Source organism: Boeremia exigua, assembly GCF_020726555.1.
Source record: "Boeremia exigua strain MPI-SDFR-AT-0100 chromosome Unknown C7974scaffold_13, whole genome shotgun sequence".
Taxonomy (NCBI): domain Eukaryota; kingdom Fungi; phylum Ascomycota; class Dothideomycetes; order Pleosporales; family Didymellaceae; genus Boeremia; species Boeremia exigua.
The window spans coordinates 113895-135456 of NW_025763530.1; the positions used below are offsets into that span (position 1 = coordinate 113895).

Consider the following 21562-nt stretch of genomic DNA (forward strand, 5'->3'; position numbering starts at 1 on the left):
GTTGAAGTTAGTTAGCTTGAGGATTGCTTATCCGTCGTTTTTCCTGAACCATGAGAGTGCGGTTTCCTGTATGGCGCACGGACGGATGCACCGTGCAATCGTCATCGGTCACGCTGCCCTTTGCCCGCGGACGCTTAGAGGGTATCGTCGTCCGGTACATAATGTAGGTAGCTGCTCTTCATTCTCCGCTCTTGACGCAGAACTATTCAGCTTTATATCACCTACAATACAGCTGCGTCTTCGCGTCGCGAATCTCCCCGCCAGTACTGCCGAGAATTGAACCGGACAATGACGCATGACTCGGACGTTGAAGACGGTGGTGCAGCAGGTGAACGCTCGCCAATGCTGCGAAGCTCGTCTTATGCTGCGAAACCTGACGGTGATCATTCCGCCTTCTGGACTATCTTGCATTTCTTTGGGGGTGGCATTTACGCGCCTGACGCAGCTACCTACGATCCCATTGAAATCCTGCTGAACACAGAGGACCCAAAAGAGAAGGATGAGTTGACCATCAAATGGAGAGACAACAGGCTGAGCGAGCTGAGTTTTGTAGGCGTCGTGGTACGTGAAGCCTGACCCCAGCGCGGGCGCGTGTCCACCACCACACACTAATCGCGCAGTCCGCCCTGCTGGCTGGAGTCCTGACCTCAACGGGATCTTGGCCCCAGGTGCTGCCTAGTGGGCGCGAATCACCATGGCCTATCAGGACAGCGTGGTACTGCGGCATCATTCTGTCGCTATTCAGCATCTTGACCGCAGCTGATCAGACTGTACGACTCCACCGCCTGTCTGGTCACCGCGACGGTCTCGACGGCATTCGTAGACTATTGGCCAAGACAAATGGCGAACGAAAACACTCGAAGAAGTCGGGTCGTCGAGCGCCTAGCTTGCTGCAGGTCTTTACATGGCAGATGCCGGTAATGTTCTTGACAACCGCTACCTTGAGCATGATCATTGGCATGTTTTTGCACGTGTGGTCTGCGACACGAAAGCTTGATAACACGGAGTGGTGGGACGACAACTCAAAGGTACAGCGCTCGTATTTTTCAAGTTACCGAACTTACAATTCTTGCAGGTTGCCTTGACATTCACGGTTGTGGCCCTCACCTCCATTGTATTATTTTTCGCAGGCCAGGTATCTCTTTACACGCCAGAACAACGCCGCGAGTAAGCTGTGGCGGTATCAGCTTGCGCTGAGTGTGTTTACGTATGGGGTCGTGCAATCAAAGCAGCAGCGTGATTCGAGTCTGACACTGGCGCTATGAATCGAGGCTGTTCTTCAGGCTATCCTCACAACATCATACCTACTGCCAATAATACTAAACGACATAATTGCCGAACATCCTGAATGGGTCCACACGAACTAGACTTAGAGAACTGCTTCAATCCTTACAACCTTCAAGTGTGCGCTTCAGCCTGTTACATAGTTGCTCAGCTCCAGTGTTTATAGGTCCATTCTACTGAATGTACGAAGGGACAGACAAGTGATTTCGAATCCGATCAGCTCCAAACGTCTTTGCGAGGGTCAATCAAAGCCGCCACGAAGCTCAGTTTAGTCCAGTCGCCATCGCATCTTGAATCGTTGCTACCGTTGACCAAGGCCTCGTACATAAAGGCCTCCTAGCGATAATATCACATAGGTAGAGCGGAAGTGCGACCCCACGTCCCCACACAGTACCACGCCGCTGCACCGCACCTGATCGCCCCGCACTCACAGCCCTCGCTCCACTCCACTCCACCCCGCCTGCCCATCCGTCCCTCCGGTCGTACGCTAGAAGCCAAGAGGTGAGCGGAGGCTTGGGAGCGACCATCACGGTGCGCACAATACCCACCCCATCCCGCGTTGGGAGCATATGGGATAAGGTTCAGCGGGGCGATGACGTGCATGCATATGTGGGAAGGAAGCTTAGGGTGCTTGTTTTGACTTCGACACTACTACAGGAGTAGGTATCTAGTATGGTACCGTTCAGGCTGGCATTGATCACTGAGCAGGTTTGCATGGGATTGGTCTTGCGGTGCAGACTGGCATTTCCTACTAGATTCGACAACTATCATGATTTCAAACTGGGGAATAGTCAGTCATGTAAGAGGTGCGTCGATATCACCAGCAATTGAAGCATTTCGAATCAACGTACTAGCACCCCACGTGCATACAAGCGGGCAAAAGCCTTGCATCGCGCTGTACTAGATCAGCAATATTATAAGCCAAGGAAAGCACCGTATAGCTAAGAGTGCGTTATCAATCTACACTGTATTTCCTCTCTCAATTAAAGGGTTTCAAGACTGTACTGCAAGGACCTCACTTTTCGCACAAAGACTTCCAAGTTGTTTGATCATGTTCATTAATTTTACTACTACTTCATCTCATCATGGTATCATCGTAATCACATCTACAACTCATCGTGCCCACTGCCGCAAGGCTGACCGTGGTGCTCGTGTCCGCCCTTGTCAGAGCGCGCCGCAAAGCGCGCAGCACCCGCATCCCTCTTGCGTAGGGTAGCGTTGGGCTTGGGGATACCGCCCCAGCTCATGGCGTACTTGGCGACAGAGTTGGCGATGCTCTGGGTGTTGAGCAGGTAGGCTTCGTGGTTGAGGTTGTTGATGTCGTCGCACTTCAAGTGGTAGCAGGGGTCGAGGGCGACGCCGGCAGTGCCGCCGAACATGGCCTGCTCCTCGGCGGTCTTGAGGGTCTCAGCACCGGTGAAGAGACCACCGGAGGGAATGCCGTTCTCGAGGAAGGCGGCGTAGTCGGAGCGCAGAGTGAAGAGGGAGGGGACGTGCTTCTGGCCGTTGGCCTCGTAGAACTTCTCGAAGTCCTTCTCGATGGTGTCGGAGCCAGCAGGGCCGGAGAAGTTGAAGGCGCTGCCATCGCCGTCGTAGATACCGTAGACATAGTTGGGCGATGCAATCATATCGAAGTTAAGGTACGCGCGGATCTTAGCGACTTCCTCGGGTCCGCCAGAAATGCTGCCGTTGAGGGTCTTGAGGTAGTGGAACGAGCCCAGCTTGCCGAACTCCTCAGCACCCCAGAAGCCGAGACGGACGGCATTCTTGACCTTGTACTTTGCGAGAGCTTCGGCAACGACAAGTACGCCGATGGTACCTGAACCGTCGTCGTTGATGCCGGGGCCAGCGTAGACCGAGTCGGTGTGACCGCCGATCATCAGAACGTTGTTCTTGTCTCCGCCCTTGGTTTCGGCGATGACGTTGTAGTTGGTGCGGTTCTCGCGGATGACCTCAATGGACAATGTGGCAGCGACAGCGGTGCTGTTGCCAATCTTGGAGAGAAGGTCATTGCCAACCTCCTGAGTGACACCAACGACGGGAGCATAGTCACCGTCTCCTCCGAGGGTTCCAGACAGCGGCTGAAGAGGAATGTTATTGTAGATGATAGCTCCAATAGCGCCAGCAGCCTTCGCGTTCGCGGCCTTGATAGCGAATGTGCAGGTTCCACGAGAAATGAAAGCAACGCTCCCAGCGACAGTAGCAGGATAGTCCGCGGCGTCACAGCCAAGGTTGTTGACCTTGACAAGGTTGCCCGTGACATCGTTAGCCGAAGGGCCGTAGGTCAGGTATTCAGCCTTGGTAGCGGCACCGGCAACAGTGAGCTCGACGGTGGCGGCGGTGAACAGCTCAACAAAGGGCTGCTTGTAGACCTCCCAGTAGTCATCGCCGAACTTCTTCAGGCTGTCGTAGAGCCAATCGGTAGTGCTGCAATGGATTAACAAGAGTCCATCACGAAGTTTGGCAATCGAACTCACGCGTTGTGACCGCCTCCTCCGAAGGCTCGGTTTCCGCCATACTTGTCAGCGATCCTCTGGAGCTTCTCAGAGCCCTTGAGCAAGTTCTTGAACTTGACCTCCTTGATCAAGTCCTTCTCGTTGACGAACTTGGAGGGCTTTGCTGCAGAGACAGAACCGAGAACGCCGGCACCGGCGATGAGCAGATCGAACCTCATGTTGACGATGGAGAAGCTGGTGAGGGTGGAGCTGCTCCATTGATCCAGGAACACTGCCTCATATATACTGTCCTGGGGTCGGCTCAAGCATCCATCTGCAGACAAACTGACGCATATCTCGCTCTAACCCGTACAGGCAGCTGACAGGCCATTTCCTCGCGGTCCATCCCTCAGGAACGAAACACATTGACCAGGGACCGGGTGATAGGTACGGCGCATCTTGGCTGCGCGAAGGCGAAAAACTCACTGTGATACATGGGGAAGGAGATGAACGTAGTTCCTGGGCGGAGACTTCTAGCTCATAGCGGACCGTTCTCGGGCGGACCCTGATTGGGAAGGAAGTTAATGAGCCAAGAAAAACATCCCCGCTCTTGTGCGTGCGAACAAGCTTGGCGCGCCAGCGCCACAATCTGCGCAGACGAGGCACGAGATTTTGATAGGCCTTGACGACATTGAGAGGGCGCAGTAGAGGTTGCCGAGGTCAGTGGCGGCGACACAGGCAGTTTATGGAAGCTTGTCGAAAGGTCATTAGAGCGCGGAGAGGCGACAAGCTTGGCAACGCCGATACACTGCAGATCGGAATGTGGAAATACGTCTCACAGGCAACGAGGCGGCAAAACAATGTCGGAAACAAGACCGTTGAGTAAGGGATTTATATTAGCAGTAGCCAATCACTGTGCTGGTCGGCTTAATCTTATCAATTGCAATACAATACGAGATCGTGTGTACTGCACCCTAGGCACGTCCGATCAGCCACTACACAAGATGCAGCATCAGGCAAGACGAAGACATATTGATAGAGTGAACGGAGTTGTTCAGTTGTGATTCTGTAGCTTATTGGCTGCGATAAAGGTGGGTTGCACCCTACAAAAGGTTGAGCCTGCCACTCCTTACGCGGTGGCACCAGCCTGCAGCTTGACAATGAACGCGCCACGCTCCATCGTGTTAACCAGGATGTAGCCGCTCTTGAAAAGCGCATAGCTCGACCACGTGCCAACAAAATCGACTTTGCCACCACCGGTTGCGTTGTCATCCTCAGGATATACATCTACAACAATTAGCATGGTTTTAGATCAAGGGGCGTGAAATATACCTATGAAGCCGATCTCGCGAACTGATTTACCCGAGGGATCACTGGGGATCGAGCGAACGTCGAGGACGCGGAAGCCGGTGCCGTAGTTGGACTGGTACGCAAAACCGTTGGCAACATACTGGTTGTGGTCGACACCCTTCGCGCCCGAGCGATACAAGCCAGTCTGTTTAGGCGCCTTCAAGCTAGAGATGTCCCAAATGTAGGTGATGGGGTTGCCGGCCGCACCAGGGCCAACCTTGTCGTACTCGTCGTACTCGTCATCGAGCAGCAGGTAGCGCTGGTCCTTGGGGTCAAGGACAACACCCTGGTGGGTGTATGCAGCACCCGTGTAAGATGTAATGGACAGAATGACAGGTGCCTTCTTGTTGGTGACGTCGTAGATGGTCAATGTATCCTCGTTGAAACCATAGCAAATCTCCTTACCCTCGTAGGCCTTGTCGGGTCCGTGGTAGATCAGGCACTGCGCGTCGTGCACGTAGCCATCGCCAGAAGCACATCCGGGGCTGGTGGGGTTGGCGACATTCGAGATATCAATGAAGATGATACCCGATTTGCACTTGTCGGTCCTGGGCATAGCACCAACAGAGTAGATGAAGTTTGTCTCGGGGTTGGTCACAACATTGTGGGTGCGGCCAGTAGGGAGGCCCTTGTAGTGACCAGCAAGGTCAGCGGTGTTGCTGAAGGTCTTGGGCGCCGAAGGGCTGAGGGTAAGCAGCTTCTTCATGTCGAAGATCTGAATACCGTGGTTCACAGCCTCAGAACCGATGATCATGTAGTCGTTCTGACCACGGATCTCGCGCCACTGGCTACGAGTGGAGTACTGGGGCAAACGACCAAGGTAAGAGAGCTTGCCCTCCTTGGTAATCTCAGCGAACGCTGTGCCATCAGATTGGCCGATGGCAACGAACTCGCGGCCGGTGCTCGACGTCCAACCCCAGGATGAGGAGCCAAAACCGTAGGTGCTGCCCAAAGCCGAGTGAGACGCGAAATCGTACAAGTCAATATTCTTGCACTTGAACGTGTCTGTCGCCGTCTTAGCGGTGCCGTTGGTACAGGTGGCAATGGACGCAAGTCTGGCGTACTGCGCAGACGCGTACACGCCAGCTGCTTCCTGCTGCGCCCAAGTCTCCTAAAGAGAGATTAGCTCTCGGTGTTCAGAACCCCAACAAGGTACGTACCAGCTTCAGAGCTTTGTTGTTCTCGTGACGAATACCAGAGTCAAAGAGCTGGGCAGCCCTCAACTCATCCTTGGGCATCTCCTTTGCTGCCGCAAGGGCAGCGAGCGAGAGGATGGCAGCGCGACGAAACATAATGACTAGATCGGTGGTGAGGCTGAACGAGTGAGCCGTACAGACTGCCTGAGTCGAGGACGATCACCGCTTTATACCTGAGATGATGGACTCCGAGTTGCTGGCACGACACCACCCATGGCTTCGCCTATGGCTAACTCGGCAGGTAGCAACCTGACCTGCCCCATCGTCCATGGCTGCCCCGTTGCCGACACAAGCACGAAATCGCAACCGGCAACTGACTGTGTGTCCAAGAGAATCATAGATGAAACAACAACCCACATACAGCGCTGTATTGGTGGCTGCAAATGAAGCAAAAGCTTGGGACTGGAGTTACCGACTGAATAGGAAGGAGGAACTCGTCAAGCTCGCCTTGGCAGCGTATCCAGCAAACATAGCGGAGTGGCAGGCTGCAGATCGTCTCGCTGTAACGAAGATAAGGCATACCTAGCGAACAGAAGGTATCATGCGTGCCTTGCAACGTCCTCGGCGGTTGTTGTGATCTGCGCGGCATTGTGTGATCTTGTCCACGCGCTGTTCCTGTTGACTGGCGAGTGTGCGACCACCAAAACTAGGATCAAAGTATCCGCAATCCCTCAGACGGTTCCTGCAGAAGTGCCTACATATCGACTGGGGTCGTATATGATGCTCGTTTGTCCGATAACCTCATTGCAAGGGGTGTTGTCGTTTCGCTGCACGCGCCCGGCGGTCGCACAGACAACCACGATACCCGGCTATTTCGGTTGTGCCAGCGTACTTATTGGAGTGTGCATGCTCCTTCTACAAAGAGAGCGTCAATGCAGGACGTCCTGGGGTACGCTGTCAGTTGGGCTCTGCCATGATGCGCATATCGTCGCTTCGAACATGCTGCCAAAAGTGCTGACGCTCTGAGCTGGCAGGTTGCTACTGCAGCGTCAACGCTAAGTTTGAATTTAAGACGGCGGAGCGGGGGTGGAAATGTGTCCCAACGATTACGGCGGAAGTGAACGGTAGTGAGTCGGCGCAGATGCTCATGTTCGGGGGCTATGGGGTGTCTTGTACAGTTGGCACTGTGTTGGTCTGCGCAGGGTTATTCATCAACTTGCGCAAACCCGCGCGCACGCATCGTGTCTTCCACGAAGCACTTAGCACAGAACACAGACATCGACAATCGCTGCGGCGTATTGTACAAGCTTGTCGCAGCAGCCTCTTGGGCAAAATCTTCGATCAACAATACCGATCGTTGCTAATTCGAAGCACCAAAGAGCGGGTGCACGGAAGGAAGACGGTAGCATTGTGGGTCAACGGTGTGGGTCGTTCCTGAAAATCGCTGACCAACCGAGGCAATGACGTTGTCAATCTCAAAGACGAAAAAAACCACAAGGGAATGGAATCATGATTTGTAGTTGGGACTAGGCCCATAAGAATGCTTTCTCTATCTAGTAAGCACTCTATCGCTCGTGCCGTGATTTTCGTCATCCGTGTCTCGTAGCTCTGGTGAGCTTGTACCTTGTAAATGCCTGTCTAAGCATCATCGCAATGCATCTTTGGGTATCTACAACTTCGCTTCAACCTTCTTGAGGCAGTCCTGGAACTCGCTCCAGTCGTACATGATGGCGACGCACTTGGTCTCCTCGGTGAGCAGCTTGGCCATCTGCTCCATCTTCTCCTTGCCCTCTTCGATACCGTAGATACCGACGTAGCCAATGCAAGGGATACCGGCGCGCATGGCAGCAGTGGCACCGCTCTTGCTGTCCTCGACGGTGACAGCGTCAGACTCCTTGACACCGAGCTGCTTGGCAGCGTAGTGGTAGATGGCAGGGTCGGGCTTCGAGCTGGGAGGGTTCAGGGATGTGGCGGCGGAGTAGACGTGCTCTGGCGGGAAGAAATGGGCGATGTTGGCCTTCTCGATCGAAGCAACGACACGGCTCTTGGCGGAGGTGCTGACGACGGACATAGGGTAACCCTGGTCCTTGAGCTTCTGCAGCTCCTTGGTGACACCCGGGCACTCGACGGCCTTCTCGCTGAGCTTCTTGGTGACGGCGCCGAGTTCACGAGAGACAAAGTCCTCGAGGTCCTCGTCGGTCATGGTGAAGCCGTGCTCCGCCTGTAGACCCTTGAGCATGCTGCGGAAGTTGTGGCCGACATAGTCCTCAAGGAGCTTGGAGCCGGTGTAGTGAGGTGCTCCCTTAACGTCGTACTTCTTCATCACCTGGTTGGTGAGGTCGGCGCAGGCCTCGAAGGCGAGGTGCTCTGACTGGACGAGCGTGTTGTCGCAGTCGAGCATGATGTATTTGACCTGTGCCACCAGTTAGCTTGGAGCGGGGTAGCTGCTGCATCGAGAGCTTACCTTGCCCATGTTTGCGATTGGTTCTCGTTGGTGAGGTTGTTTGGTTGAGCAACTGTCAATTGAGGTTTGGAAGGTGTAAAAGAGTGGTAGCCGTGGAGAATAGCGTGGAGAATTGAGGTTTGAGGACTTGGTTCTGTTGGGGGCGAAGGTAAATAAGTAGCCGTGCTGGGACTGGTGTGTTGTCAAGCCGCAGGAAAGGCGCGCGGGGTGAGGGAAAGCGCGCCCGCCTTGGATGACGTCGCACGTGGGGCATCGCCGCGTTCTCACTCACGACTCACACCACCTTGACCTGCAACCTTTACCCAGTAAGCTCTCACCACGGGTGTTCAAACATGAGGCCAATTTATTGCACTTTCCACCTCGAGTCTCTCGGCCGCGGTCAGAGGCAGTGCAAGGCCTGATCTCCGTCTGAACATCTCAGATCTCAGCCACCCCGCCCATGCCTGATTCACGCCTGTGCTGTGAAGCCTCGCCATCAAATTACCGTCACGAGGACTACAGTTGCAGTTGAAAGAACCGGCGGTTAGGGTAGTCGGTGTGCGGAGATGCAATGTTCTTGCAGAACGCAGTGTCGCGCCTGAGCCCTCAAATAGCAGAGCGAACTGGTTTTCGTTGCGGCGTACCACAGACTATCCACGTGTTGAGTTTGTGCCACCAAATCCAAGGCTGTCTTTCTTTACGAGGTCTGGGCTGATGGACACATGGCAGTGCGTCCGGTCTGCGCCCTTCATCGTGTCGGACGCATCTACGCGCAGACATCAGGCACGCGGTTTCCGTGTGATGGAGATTAAGTTAGGGGCTGTAAGTTGCGATTGGACAGAAGCCGGGAGGTGCAGTGGAAGATGACCAAGATATGCCAACGAAGGAGCACCGCTTATATGTGCAGGAGAGATCTTCGACTTTATGCACCTCGAGAAACGTCAGCTTTGATTGCTGTGCAGTGCTCATATCGTGGTGGATCCAGCTAATAACACCCTACCATTCTTTACGTGATCTCAGGTATCGACAGATACATAGTTATCTACATTTACCTTTCATATATGTACGCGTTGAGTCAACATACCGTCAATAATTTGCGTATTCGTTGCATTCGTTGCAGCCTCCAAAAGCGATTTCGCGCATACAACTTTGCTTGACCAACTCCATTGTACTCGATTCGCAAGACTGAACATCACAGCACTTTTTGAGGACTCAGCTGCAGATGGCACTCAACAGGCAAGCCTTATCGCACTTTACGTTCCCGTGTGCGATTTCTCTCAGGTTCTCGTGGTCCTTAACAATCTTGTTAACAGCAGACTTCTTTGGATCTTCGCTCACACTGATGATGGGTAGTAACGGCATCCTGGTTCATGGGTGGCATGTCTGTTTCTTGTGGCGGTTTACCGTAGGTCGACACTAGCTGGATGTCGCTAGGTCGCATCTGACTCTGTAGGCCAAAATAACATCACTAGCGCGAGTACCTAAGTGCTTCCGGGTAACTGCACATCCAGACAATGCAACGGGCTAGCTTCACCCAACGCATCAATGGACGGTACCAGAGAGAAGCCTAGAACCTCGCTTGCGCTAAGTCCCGCATCAGGCGCCCATGAGGCTGCAGTGAAGATGAACACTTGACATCACCGTACTACATAAAATGGTTTCTGAGTCTACTCATATCCCTTTCTAGTAGAATATCAAGTCGAATTGAGCCTTCCCACGCCGGGAGGTTTGGAGCTTCATGTTCTCGACCACCTGTCGCTGTTTGCGAACGGTCTCCTCGATCGATCATGTCTACCAAAATATGGTGGGTATGACGCTTACATATCTTTGACGCCGTCCGTGACAGAGAAAGACATGCGCATCGCACTACTACGATGACATGACATGAATCTAGCTAAGAAGACATGAAACATCATCCCCATGATGCAAGGATCATAGCCAGAGTGAACCTCTGCAGTATTCCAACAGTGATTACCATGTTAATACACACAACGGGCGTTGAGCTCAAACCTCAATGGTGATTGCCATAGCAAGGCGCCACGACTGCGCCTGCCCTAGACGCAAACTCGATAACCCAAACACCAAACGCACGAGCACAGCAAACCTCCAGCAAGCACCCAACGGCATCATGCTTACCTTTCACCCCAGAACCGTCCCGACGACAAGCAGTCTTCCCGCTCACCCCTTACCGCCCGCAAAAAGCCACGTTCCCGGGCCTGCAAAGAGCAGCTCAACATAACCACAATGTCAACCCCTGCAGACACCTCAACCACACTTCTCTACTACTCCTCCCTGATCGCCTTAACCCAGCATCTCTGCACCGCCCTCGAGGCCCTCCTGCCACACTTCACCTACCGCGGCCAGCGCTGGGCACACCGCCGAATCGCCAGCGACGTCGACGAAACGCGTTTGATGCTGCGCACAGCCGCGGCGAATCTCGGAACGGTCACGTCCCTGGCTGAGGCGGTTCTGGGCGATGAGGTTGCGCGGCCGAATCGGAGTTTGGGCGTTTCGGCAAGGAGGGAGACGCTGGAGGAGGAGGTTGATGTGCTGGGTGTCAGGATTGGGGATTTGGAGGTAAGGGTTGCGGAGTTGGTGAGCTTGAGGAGGACGATGGTGGCGCTTGCAGGGTTGGAGGATTGAGAGGTAGTAAACATGGTGTACGCAGGAGTCTTGGTGTCCTTTGTTACTGGGGGGTTGATTGCGTTATAGAGAGTATTGTCGTCGCCCTCTACGTGCTCATGAACAATCCCAAACATCCCAGCTGTACACTTTGATGCTGCTGCTCCATTGATCTGGCTTGTGGTAGTCTCCAATGCACCGTACGATGAAGCGTGCGAGTCTGGGTGGCGCGCATTCAGCATATAATTCGTAACATTGTTTTGAATGGGGAGTGGCGAATGACGAACTATTGTGGAAGAGTGGTTGAAGCTGAAGAGGGTATGAAATCGTTATCATATTGAAAAGGCAAAACATCAACAGTTTCGAGGAACTGGAATGCTGGGAATATATACAATGAAGCTTCGTGAGGCAGGACCAAACTGCAAAGGGGTATCGCGCGCGCTGAACGCTCTCGTAAAAACAGCCATACTCAAAACGTGAGCGAGGCAAAGAAGCATGCCCGACCCACTAGGCCGACGACATCTCCGAGTTGTCCGAAGACACCGAACCTCCCGTGAACTTATTCATAATGACCTTTTCGATGTCCTTCAGTAGACTCGTCTTCAGATCATTCAGCTCTTTTCTTGCAGCGGCTGCGTCCCTTTCTGCGCGCTCGACACGGACTTTTGACAGATGCAGGTCGATATCGCGGCTGTGAACAAGGGCTTCGGCTAGTCTCATCCTTTCTTTCGTTGCAGCCAATTTCGTTTTGATCTGTGCGCACTCCTGTTGTAAGCCGCTGTAAGCATGCTTGAGCATGGTCTCGTCAGCAAGTACCTCATCCGTCGGAGATAATATGCCTTCTGACAGGTTTGACGGCTGGCAAGCATTAGCCCGTGTAACTGAGTCGGTATGTAGCCGGGACGGTACCTTTCGAACATGGCTAGGGCGTCTTTTTGTTGGGAAGAATTCAGTCGCGGGCGATGGTACACATTCTGATACTAGCGAGGCCTACAATGATAGTGTTAGATTATCGCTATTACAGTTTACAGTGTGTCAATTACCTTTCGTGAATGATTGATACGCTTCGGCTTGGCTGCTCTTGGTTAGCCATTGCAGAAGAACAGGGCGATCTACCACTTACGAGTACCCTGTGGTGTGTATTCCTCCCTCTCGCGCTTGATTTTGGTGGGCAGTTCGAAACTGCTGTCCTTGTCACTCTCCCGACGTGCAGTGCCCGGTCTCGATGCTGTTGATGGCCGGTCGCCGTCGTTGCCGATCCAGTCGCAAGCCTCTCTGAAGTTCTTGGCGAACCATCGGGAATCGTTCTTGTGTCTGACCAGCTCGGTGACAAGTTCTGAAGCCAAAAAGTAGTACAGGATGATGGCTGATACCCGGTGAATAGCTTTCGAGCCACCAGTATCGTCACCGACTTTGCTGAACGGCGAGTAGAACGCGACGTTGCTCGTAGCGCGGACGGGATGCAATTCAGGCTTGCCTTCGATGGTGTCTTCACTCAGGCGGTAGAATGTAATCTCGGTGTCATGCTCATGAACATGTGCGACGACCTTGGAGTCTTCGACATCGTCGCCGGGGGCGTAGTCGCCAATCACGAGCAATTTCTTGTGTGTAGAGCGACCGAGCGACCTCTGGATCACGCGATTGAATGATGTTTCGTCAATATCAATGTAGGCGACTCTCGAAGCGCGCGGCAATGCCTTGAAAGGCTCTGGGAATTCATACCGCGCCCAAGTTTGAATGTTGGCGAGGGTCAAAGGCGTCTTCTGTTCGTTGAATTCGGCCATTGCGACGAGCGCTTATCGATTGAGATGCGGGCTCAAAAAGGCAGGCGATTGTCGTCGTCATTCAAGAGAACGCTTAGGATTAAGGCATCAAGGCGCAGATCGAACAGTGCGCCGTGGCGGGAGCCAACACGCGTGCAACGCGTTGTAACGTATCGAGGTGAATGGTTGAGCGAAAGTCGGTGGCTGCTCGCGATTGACGTCGCTTAGACAGCGGGTGCGGCGGGGTAGGTGGAGACGCCAAAACCGGAAGGTCGATGCCAAATGGGTCCAGGTCGTTGGTAACTTTATGCGGCGATGGAAGAATACATGCTGTGCTTTGCGAAGAGGTAACCTCGGCTTATGAAGCGCCTGAAATTATTTTGGTTGAATGACGGCGCTGCTGAAAAGTCGCGGGAAAAAGAAAGCGGTCTGTGCAAACCTTCTGAAGGCCAAAATCGGCGCTCCACCTACGGCAAACCTTCTGCTTGTCAGATCACCTTTCGCCTCCGCTCTGGGGACCGCGTCCGACGCAAACGGGGAGCAGGCCGCCCCCTCATGACAACATTACATCGCGTCTCCTCATGGTCGGCTTTCTGGTTCCAGCATACGTATTACGGGCAGAGCAACGGCGCGGCGGCCTAGATCAGTGGGCAGCGGCTGTGTGTGATCCAGAGGAAGAGAAAGGTCACAGCTGAGAGAGGAACGCAGAAGAACGCAGTCTGGAAAGCAGGAAGTGTTCGGTACCGTCCTGCCAATGACGTCCATGTCTCCCTTTGGTGACCATCTTTGGGCAAGACTCGAGCTAGCCGGTCTGGGCATCTAGCCTTGACGGGAGGCTGCCGCCGACCCAGATACCCTCGGTGCTGAGGGAAACCTCGAACCTTCTGACTTCTTTCACCTCACCTTGCGGCTCCCTCGCTCTCCGGCTGCTTCTGGACAACCAAGTGGACTCAGCTGAGGAGACGCGCCACGTGTGCGAGAGTGATGAGCGGTCCAATCAAAAAAGTGCGCCTCTTCTTCCCACAACCGAACGCTCGCACGCTTTACCAATCGACGGCCTCAGTTCGCATGCTTACATACTGTTAATTTGAAGAGGGTTTCCAAAACGCTCTGACATGCCTCGAAGCCAACCGCCATGACAGGCCTGACGTCCAGCCACCCCTCTTCAATCTCGCGGGAAAGAAGAGTTTCGAGCTGATCGAGGTTCACCTTGCCGTACTACCACATGTAACTGTGCTCTCGGTACCAAAAAAGGATCGGGACAAGCTGGGTCAAGCCATCTTATGAGCGAGCCGAGCGGTTAAGGGACACAGCATAGCCAGCGCCTTTTCACTCGGGTCTTTGTCTGTCCAGTCGCTGTTTCCGCGGTGTCCGTCATTGCATCGGTGGTCACCAGTAGCTTAGTCTCGACGTGTCGTCGCTGCAGCGTGGCAGAACTGAGTGTCTCGAGATTGAAGGGCTATGGGTGCTTTCGGAGATTTCTTGAAACGGCACGCCGAACGCTTTGAGCACTCACTTCGCACTTGCGCAGTGTGCAATGTGCGGCTGCAACGGTATCTCGATCCAGCCAGCAGCCATGCAAGACGGAAAAACATGACCGTGTTGGCGACAACACATGCAAATTGCCTGGTGTGCTGGTGTGTTGCGAGAGATTGCGCGGACAGGCTGAAAATGATTGCACGCGAGTGCTCGGCTTTTAGGCACCGCAATCTGCGACGGTCCGTCTCGCGGTGCGTGCCCGAGCGGCTGCAGGTGTCAACGGCTTGGGATCCTTGCTCGTTCTCTGCTGTCTAACCGCGCTGAGGCACGATACATGATTGTGCACAAGCCGCACCTGGGCAAAGCAATTTTAACGGTAGCCCCGGGAGGAGGACGATTTCCCCTCGCTGCCCCCGACGCACGGCACATCAGTCTCCTGCCCTGGCTAACGCAGGCGCGCCGAACAGCTGTTTGTTTTCCAGCCCTCTCCACAGCCTTTAGCCTACTTTGACGGCGCGGATTGGCCGCACTTTGCATGTAGGATTCGTAACTGCATTCCAAGACGCCACAAGTCTGCGGCGTGGTCCTGCCATACGGGGGCTTGCAGTCTGCTTACCCGTGCGACGACACTGTTAACAGCCACGAGGGCCGTCTCGTTGCCCTCAATCTTTGTGTAACCATATTGCTTGTTGCTGTCTGTCGCGTCGCCGGCTGTCGCAACCCCGCCAGCGCTGCTGAACGCTGTTTCAGGCTTTGCTCACCCAACGTGCTTCTAATTCACACACATCAATCGAAGCCAGAGCCCTCGCTCGGTCACGACCAATGTCTCGCTCCAGCACGATCGCCGCCAGATGCGCTGCACTAAACACTTCCATCGCCCAGGCAAGCACATCTGTGGATCTGCAACTGTGCACTCGCTGACTCGGCTGTGTCGCAGGTTATTCCGGTCATCAGCAGCTTTGCAAGGCAGGTGCGCGAGGCCAGAACCGGCCTGAATGCTATCAACAACGACCTGCAAATCATCAGGACTGGCCTTGGTGTTGCACAGGATGACTTTTCTACGTTCGGCTCTAAGCTACCTGTTGCTCTTGTCGATGCATACACGCAGATCCTGGACTCCAGTGACGATACTAGCGAGCGATTGCACAAGGCGTTTTTGAAGTTGACATGCAGTCTCTCGCCAAAGGACGACTGGCTTTCTTTCAACGCCGGTACGCTCATAACGCTACGGCAAGACTTGGAAGCTTCGAGGATCGTGCTCGACCTCGCTGTCGACTATCTTTCATTGTATGATATCACGTGACCGTTGCAAACCTTGGCTTTTGCTGACAGCGCCAGATTTGGTCGTACCGACAGCGTCGATTCGCTTGATTCACTCATACAGAGTTATGCCAGTGGCTTGACCGAGTCCACTAACGAGTTACTCAAGCGTACTGATATAGAAGAAATCCACGTCAATCAACTAGCAAGAGAAAGGCTCAAATCGTTACTCCAGGCGGTACGTTTGCTTCGGTCGTGCATCACAGCATTATCAAGAGAGGCCATGTCACCAGTATCAAGGACCTCTGGACCTGAGCGAAGGACGACTACGCCGAGACCCGATTCATTAGAGCCTGTGTTAGGCGAACCACGCCGCAGCGGCAGTGGGAGGGACAGCCCTTTGTCACAACCGGCACTGCAACAGCCGACATTGCAGCAGCCAATATTGCAACAGCCGATATCGCAACAGCCAATATCGCAACAATCGACAGCAACCAAATCTTCAGACAGGGGCATAGGAGCATGGCTCGCGGACGTCCCTTGCCACCAAGATGCTCAACCTCTAACGCACTCGATGATTATCAAGGTCACTGACGAAAGATCACGTTCCCGAGCAACATCTCACAGCCACCTATCCCCTTCTCGCGGCACTTTCTACACCGATGATGCGGTGTCATCAGGTCGGACCCTGGTCGCCCCTGAGTCCAGAGAATCACGCATCAAGAAATCGCGCAGCTGGTGTTCAGACGCTTCCACTCGGCTTGATGTCAGAACAAAGGCAAGAACGAAAACCAGATTGGCCGAAGAGTACTCCCCGACAGTATCAAGCTCAGATGTATCCATCATATACAAAAGAATAACATCCGACAAAATCGCCGTCGCAAAAAGCAACAGGAAGAACCTCGACCTTGACTCTCGTATCGGCGTTGACCGCATCCTGGCCAACATCCCCGCGGACGCAACATCTGGCGAAGTCGAACGCGTTCTTTGGGAAGGTGCAAACCCCATGGTTGTACATCCCGAGTTTGGGCACTTTTTCATCCGCGCTGCACACGAAATGTCGTCAGACATCTTGCGCGTGCTGATGGAGTACGGTGCCGACATTACACGTACATCATCGACAATCTATTACTCTGCAATGCACGCTGCTGTGCTCGGAGGTCAACTAGAGATTGTCAAGTCGCTCACGTCTCTGGGCCACTCTATCGACGCAACCAACACCCTCGGCGAGACACCGTTGCATCTCGCGGCGCGTACGCCTGGCCCAACAATGCGCGAGATTGTCAGGTTCCTTGCTGATAAGGGCGCGGACGTCAATCACGAGTCTAACGACGGAAATACGCCGCTGAAGTCGGCGCTCACAGCGAAGAGGCTAGAAGGCCGAGAACGAAGCCTCATGATCGAGCTGCTGCTCAGTTTCGGGGCAGAAGGAGAGTTGAATCAGAATCTGGAAGGGCGGAGAAGTAATTCAAAGGGCTTAAAAATTATGGGCATCACTTGATTGCAACAGCTTGGCTGCAATAGCTTGATTGCAGTAGCTGATACATTGTTGGATCTTACCTTCACATTTCGGAGATATCGATAGACTTTTTTGTATAATATCTTTAGTAAGCTTAGAAATCGAGGACTCGCCTGGCTGCGAGGATCCCATGCATCAATCGACCTCATAAAGGTACTGTACCAGACTTTCAGACACGTGTTCGTTGATGGTGCAACCCATCTCGTCGTCACAAGCCGGACTGAACATGACTTTGATGTGGTAGCATTCGCATACAATCACAGTTCTGATCTGTGTATGTCATTGCAGCTGGTCCTCGTAATGCTACGGACAAGATTGATCCACATACAGAACTAAACAGGCCAAGACCAGGACTCACAATGTTCATGCTTGAAAACAGAAACAACGCACGAGGTGCTGGCGAGCCTCCTTCCGCCATCGGGGCAGCGTTAGCCGAGGCGCTAGCTTATCGTGGGGTACCCACCAATCGTCGGCCACCTCCGCCCGGACTTACACTTCAATACTCGCAACTCTCCATCATTGTAGTTCCCCAGCATTTTCGTCCAGTTCAACTTCAATATGAGCCAGCAATCGAGCGAAGTATTCAACATGTGGGTGGAGGGGAAAGAAATTCCGGGGAGTGCGGATCAGTCAGTCAGCTTGCCTTGTCACAATGGCACACCATGTGCTGACTTTACAACAGACTTGCCATTGAAGATCCTGCATCTGGAGAGATCTTTGCTCATTGCCATGCTGCTACTGCGGAAGATGTTGAGCACGCTGTGCAAGCCGCACAGAAAGCCTTCAAATCTGGTGTCTGGTCTAAAGCCCCACGTCACGTTCGCGCCGACACCCTCGACAGGATTGCAGAACTTCTCACAAGCAAGATGACATCTCTCATCGAACTCGAAGTACGCCAGACTGGCCGTGCGATCCGAGAGATGAATGCGCAGGTCCCGACCCTTGTAAAGTGGTTCAAGTACTACGCCTCGCTCATCAGAACCGAGGAGCGTTCTGTTCTGCCCACTATGGGCAAGTTGCACAACTGGATCGATCGCAAACCTCTCGGCGTAGTTGCGCAAATTACACCTTTCAATCACCCTATGCTCATCGCTGTCAAGAAGATCGCACCTGCGCTGGCAGCTGGTAACTCGATTGTCTTAAAGCCCAGTGAGCTCACTCCTCTCACCAGCATCGAGCTCGGAAAGCTATTCAAGGAAGCCGGTTTGCCGGATGGCGTCTTCAATGTACTACCCGGCGACGGTATTACCACAGGGAAAGCACTGGTCGACCACCCGCTCATCAAGAAGGTTGACGTGACAGGTGGAACACCTGCTGGCCGAGCGATCGGTGCGATCGCTGGAAAGAACCTTGCAGCCTACACTGCTGAGCTAGGTGGGAAAGCACCACTCATCATCTTCGAGAAAGCTCACATCGATCTCGCGGTCAATGGCAGCGTGTTTGCGAGTTTTATCGCAAGTGGGCAGACCTGCGTTGCAGCGACCCGAATCATCGTGCAGAACAGCATTCTTGACCAGGTGGTGGAGAAGCTGAAGAGCAAGGTGCAGAGCATCGAAAGGAGAATGGGCTCACCCAAGAATGTCGAATCTATGATGGGACCTCTCATCTCTGCAAAGCAGCTCGTCAACGTGCGCACACTGGTTGACGATGCAGTCGAAGGTGGCGTGAAGGTCGTCACAGGCGGCCAAAGAATGACGGGTACTTCCTCTTTAGACGGAACCGACTTCTCTAAAGGCTACTTCTTCCCACCCACCATCCTCGCCGATAGCGCAACAAAGAAGATCATCGACACCCGGATCTGGAGAGAAGAAGCATTTGGTCCCGTGATAGTAGTCGTCGGTTTCGACACCGAAGAAGAGGCACTCGAGCTCGCCAACGACAGCGAGTTCGGTCTGGGCGCTGCGATATGGACGCAGGATCTATCACAGGGCTTCAGAGTCTCAGAGGCTATTGAGAGCGGTATCTGCTGGGTCAACACGCATCATCGCAATGACCCTAGCAGTCCGTGGGGTGGCATCAAGAGCTCGGGAGTTGGGAGCGAGAACGGTATTGATGCTTACCACGCGTATACCTCGGCCAAGTCTACGATTATCAACTATGCTACTGCGGAAGAAGGTCTGGCGAGCGATGACTGGTTCAGGGAAGGTACGGGTGAAGTCAGGTATGGTTGATTATGTACGCTGGTTGTGATCTCGCGCAATACATTGTTCATGTGGAGAATTGTGCCCATTCTTGAGTGAAGACAGATATGACAAGTGTACAACAGGAGTGTTTTGGCGGTGCAGCAAATGTCGGAGAACCTATCATATTTGGAAGAGACTTCAAGGGGACAGTCGCAATCCCGAGAGTCACACTGGAGGCTCGTTGGAGGAAGGTTACTGCTCGATGGGGCCCATGAGCAGTAACCTTCGTAGCAAAAGAGATCACATCTACGTTTGGTTGACGGTAAGAAAGATAGGCGCCATGAAGTCTTCACCCTCACGGACTACTTAGTACCATGTATAGGACCGGGCTGTCTCAGGCAATCTCCATGCGATATTCCAATGACTCCTTGCAAATATTTTGTTTGCAAATTCGTGCCCTACAACAGACACGAGTGAAATCCACTCAGTGAAACGCAGGTGAGTGAAGGTGAAAGAGCGGGTGGTAACTTCTTCCTGTTTCCACCCCAACCTCTACAACCCAAATACCGCAACAAACCATCTGGTTACCATATTACCAACGTACAGATTCTACTCAACTCGCTGACATGGCACATTTTACTTCCGCCCACCCCACTTTTCCAGAGATGCACCTGCACTTTGATGACCAGGATCGAGCTTCCCCTTGTGATCACTGTCTCTACTTCAAAGGGATCGTACACCGCTGCGCCGTTCGACAGAATCTCACCGGAGAAGATGAACAAGTCACACGTCGCAACAACCTGATGCAGGGCCCGCGATCCCTTGAATCCATCGCACTAGCTGAAGAGGCCATCGAACAGCGCGAGCATGCAAGGTTTATGTCTTGGAGCCGGTCTCGCGCAGCCATCACTAACGTGCCGCCACCCAAGTACCCCAGAAACAAGGCGAAAGGCGTGAACCATTTCGCTGGAGAGAGCGACACCGCGGAGAAATGGCTCAACAACTCCACCAAGGAGGAGCTCATCGCCTGGCTCGAGAAGCGCAACAACCCACAAGACAACATGGACGAGCTGCGCCGCGCCGGCATCTTCGATCTGCGCGAGCACATCCTGCATCGCAACACCGCGCAGCCGACCCGGAAGCCTTCGACTGCCTACCCCATCGCAGCGCCCGTCCGCGCCGAGCACAACGATACCGCGACCGCGTCGCCTCAAGACAAGAAGTCGAGCTCGCAGAAGAACGTATTCGATCAGCGCATACAGGCGCACAAGAGTCTCAAGCCACCCCAGGCGGCGCTGCGACAGCGCGAGGAGTTGCGGCGCTGGTATGCGCAGAGCAAGGCACCTGAGCTGAGGGATGAGCTGAGGCAGAGGGGGATCAAGCCGATGCACAAAATCAAGGTGGATTTGATTGAGATGCTGGTTGAGGATGACAAGAAAGAAGTGTAGGTGGGGTTGGCGAAGCTTGGATAAGAATGTCCGGGGCGAATGCAGCTGGGACATGGCGGGATTTTTACGTGCGCCGTTCCAATTTCACACTACTATTCCCACCTACTTGTTTCATGCGGTCTGATTCGCGGGTTCGCGATTTCGTGGGTGATAGAGAGCTACCATTTGTGTGTACCACAGCGCTTGCCCATCATCTTCTGTGAACTGAGCTGGCCTATGAAGCTGTTGCCACACGCTGGCACAGAGCAGCTACAGTCGCGGTATCCACACTAATCTTGTACGAGATCAGATATCACCAGCAGTGATCTCCAGCCCAGTCCGGATACCGCGGATGATCTGACAGCAGACTACGCAGCCCTGAGTCGGTCCTACAGATGCACGGAGGCAGCACAAGAGACAGCTACAGCATACCATAGAGAGGAGCCACTGTCTCATCTGGAAATGCCGTGCTAAGCTTACAGGTATTGCGAGATGTACGCAAGGGTGACTCTGCTGCTCAGCCTCCACCTCTGCACGGCCTCCCGCAGACTCAATGGCCAGCGCAGAGGCCGTGCCAACCCACCACCGCAGTGATTTACATCCGTCATATCCCAGTCCAAGGCTCGTCTTATCCACATCTGGTAGCTAAACGGTGTCTTGGAGGTTGGCGAGTCTTGCAGCTGAGCCAGACAAGCCACGCCAAGCTGATGGCGCAATGCCA

General features: G+C 53.8%; 9 protein-coding genes across 9 annotated transcripts; 5 read left to right on the forward strand and 4 right to left on the reverse strand.

Moving 5' to 3' along the window:
- Positions 1–158: 158 nt before the first annotated feature.
- On the forward strand, positions 159–1597 carry C7974DRAFT_403948 (uncharacterized protein). The gene is made up of 3 exons (XM_046142896.1): positions 159–561; positions 621–1028; positions 1076–1597. The coding sequence occupies exons 1-3, from the start codon at positions 289–291 to the stop codon at positions 1169–1171; spliced, it is 777 nt and encodes a 258-aa protein (XP_045991944.1). The 5' UTR covers positions 159–288; the 3' UTR covers positions 1172–1597.
- A 793-nt stretch (positions 1598–2390) lies between these two features.
- On the reverse strand, positions 2391–3958 carry C7974DRAFT_320867 (aminopeptidase-like protein Y; the record flags this gene model as incomplete). The annotated part of the gene is made up of 2 exons (XM_046138774.1): positions 2391–3711; positions 3762–3958. The coding sequence occupies 2 exons, from the start codon at positions 3956–3958 to the stop codon at positions 2391–2393; spliced, it is 1518 nt and encodes a 505-aa protein (XP_045991945.1).
- A 632-nt stretch (positions 3959–4590) lies between these two features.
- C7974DRAFT_65799 (uncharacterized protein) lies at positions 4591–6480 on the reverse strand. The gene is made up of 3 exons (XM_046147018.1): positions 6230–6480; positions 5052–6180; positions 4591–5006 (listed from the first exon to the last, which is right to left on the reverse strand). Exons 1-3 carry the CDS (start codon positions 6359–6361, stop codon positions 4849–4851), a joined length of 1419 nt encoding a protein of 472 aa, XP_045991946.1. The 5' UTR covers positions 6362–6480; the 3' UTR covers positions 4591–4848.
- Positions 6481–7874: 1394 nt separating this feature from the next.
- Positions 7875–8678, reverse strand: C7974DRAFT_380281 (HAD-superfamily hydrolase-like protein; the record flags this gene model as incomplete). The annotated part of the gene is made up of 2 exons (XM_046140511.1): positions 7875–8618; positions 8670–8678. 2 exons carry the CDS (start codon positions 8676–8678, stop codon positions 7875–7877), a joined length of 753 nt encoding a protein of 250 aa, XP_045991947.1.
- A 2214-nt stretch (positions 8679–10892) lies between these two features.
- Positions 10893–11291, forward strand: C7974DRAFT_417615 (uncharacterized protein; the record flags this gene model as incomplete). The annotated part of the gene is made up of 1 exon (XM_046144096.1): positions 10893–11291. The coding sequence occupies one exon, from the start codon at positions 10893–10895 to the stop codon at positions 11289–11291; it is 399 nt and encodes a 132-aa protein (XP_045991948.1).
- Positions 11292–11644: 353 nt separating this feature from the next.
- C7974DRAFT_65856 (uncharacterized protein) lies at positions 11645–13223 on the reverse strand. The gene is made up of 4 exons (XM_046147019.1): positions 12394–13223; positions 12314–12345; positions 12180–12260; positions 11645–12128 (listed from the first exon to the last, which is right to left on the reverse strand). Exons 1-4 carry the CDS (start codon positions 13052–13054, stop codon positions 11778–11780), a joined length of 1125 nt encoding a protein of 374 aa, XP_045991949.1. The 5' UTR covers positions 13055–13223; the 3' UTR covers positions 11645–11777.
- Positions 13224–15081: 1858 nt separating this feature from the next.
- On the forward strand, positions 15082–17456 carry C7974DRAFT_65916 (uncharacterized protein). Its single transcript, XM_046147020.1, has 3 exons — positions 15082–15394; positions 15450–15799; positions 15851–17456. Exons 1-3 carry the CDS (start codon positions 15335–15337, stop codon positions 17271–17273), a joined length of 1833 nt encoding a protein of 610 aa, XP_045991950.1. The 5' UTR covers positions 15082–15334; the 3' UTR covers positions 17274–17456.
- Positions 17457–17799: 343 nt separating this feature from the next.
- Positions 17800–19509, forward strand: C7974DRAFT_367744 (aldehyde dehydrogenase-like protein). Its single transcript, XM_046139883.1, has 2 exons — positions 17800–17920; positions 17974–19509. The coding sequence occupies exons 1-2, from the start codon at positions 17850–17852 to the stop codon at positions 19460–19462; spliced, it is 1560 nt and encodes a 519-aa protein (XP_045991951.1). The 5' UTR covers positions 17800–17849; the 3' UTR covers positions 19463–19509.
- A 403-nt stretch (positions 19510–19912) lies between these two features.
- C7974DRAFT_66085 (uncharacterized protein) lies at positions 19913–21205 on the forward strand. The gene has a single exon (XM_046147025.1). The coding sequence runs from the start codon at positions 20041–20043 to the stop codon at positions 20860–20862; it is 822 nt and encodes a 273-aa protein (XP_045991952.1). The 5' UTR covers positions 19913–20040; the 3' UTR covers positions 20863–21205.
- Positions 21206–21562: the final 357 nt, after the last annotated feature.

What these genes read in the sequence shown, in the direction of transcription:
- C7974DRAFT_403948 (XM_046142896.1), top strand. Translation starts at nt 289, where the DNA reads ATGACGCATGACTCGGACGTTGAAGACGGTGGTGCAGCAGGTGAACGC. An exon ending in TGAGTTTTGTAGGCGTCGTG is followed by an intron (nt 562 to 620) that starts GTACGTGAAGCC and finishes CTAATCGCGCAG; the next exon opens with TCCGCCCTGCTGGCTGGAGT. An exon ending in GGTGGGACGACAACTCAAAG is followed by an intron (nt 1,029 to 1,075) that starts GTACAGCGCTCG and finishes CAATTCTTGCAG; the next exon opens with GTTGCCTTGACATTCACGGT.
- C7974DRAFT_66085 (XM_046147025.1), top strand. Translation starts at nt 20,041, where the DNA reads ATGGCACATTTTACTTCCGCCCACCCCACTTTTCCAGAGATGCACCTG.
- C7974DRAFT_65799 (XM_046147018.1), bottom strand. Translation starts at nt 6,361, where the DNA reads ATGTTTCGTCGCGCTGCCATCCTCTCGCTCGCTGCCCTTGCGGCAGCA. An exon ending in ACAACAAAGCTCTGAAGCTG is followed by an intron (nt 6,181 to 6,229) that starts GTACGTACCTTG and finishes ATCTCTCTTTAG; the next exon opens with GAGACTTGGGCGCAGCAGGA. An exon ending in TCGCGAGATCGGCTTCATAG is followed by an intron (nt 5,007 to 5,051) that starts GTATATTTCACG and finishes TAATTGTTGTAG; the next exon opens with ATGTATATCCTGAGGATGAC.
- C7974DRAFT_367744 (XM_046139883.1), top strand. Translation starts at nt 17,850, where the DNA reads ATGAGCCAGCAATCGAGCGAAGTATTCAACATGTGGGTGGAGGGGAAA. An exon ending in ATTCCGGGGAGTGCGGATCA is followed by an intron (nt 17,921 to 17,973) that starts GTCAGTCAGCTT and finishes ACTTTACAACAG; the next exon opens with ACTTGCCATTGAAGATCCTG.
- C7974DRAFT_65856 (XM_046147019.1), bottom strand. Translation starts at nt 13,054, where the DNA reads ATGGCCGAATTCAACGAACAGAAGACGCCTTTGACCCTCGCCAACATT. An exon ending in ATACACACCACAGGGTACTC is followed by an intron (nt 12,346 to 12,393) that starts GTAAGTGGTAGA and finishes AACCAAGAGCAG; the next exon opens with CCAAGCCGAAGCGTATCAAT. An exon ending in GTATCAATCATTCACGAAAG is followed by an intron (nt 12,261 to 12,313) that starts GTAATTGACACA and finishes CTATCATTGTAG; the next exon opens with GCCTCGCTAGTATCAGAATG.
- C7974DRAFT_65916 (XM_046147020.1), top strand. Translation starts at nt 15,335, where the DNA reads ATGTCTCGCTCCAGCACGATCGCCGCCAGATGCGCTGCACTAAACACT. An exon ending in TAAACACTTCCATCGCCCAG is followed by an intron (nt 15,395 to 15,449) that starts GCAAGCACATCT and finishes GCTGTGTCGCAG; the next exon opens with GTTATTCCGGTCATCAGCAG. An exon ending in GCTGTCGACTATCTTTCATT is followed by an intron (nt 15,800 to 15,850) that starts GTATGATATCAC and finishes TGACAGCGCCAG; the next exon opens with ATTTGGTCGTACCGACAGCG.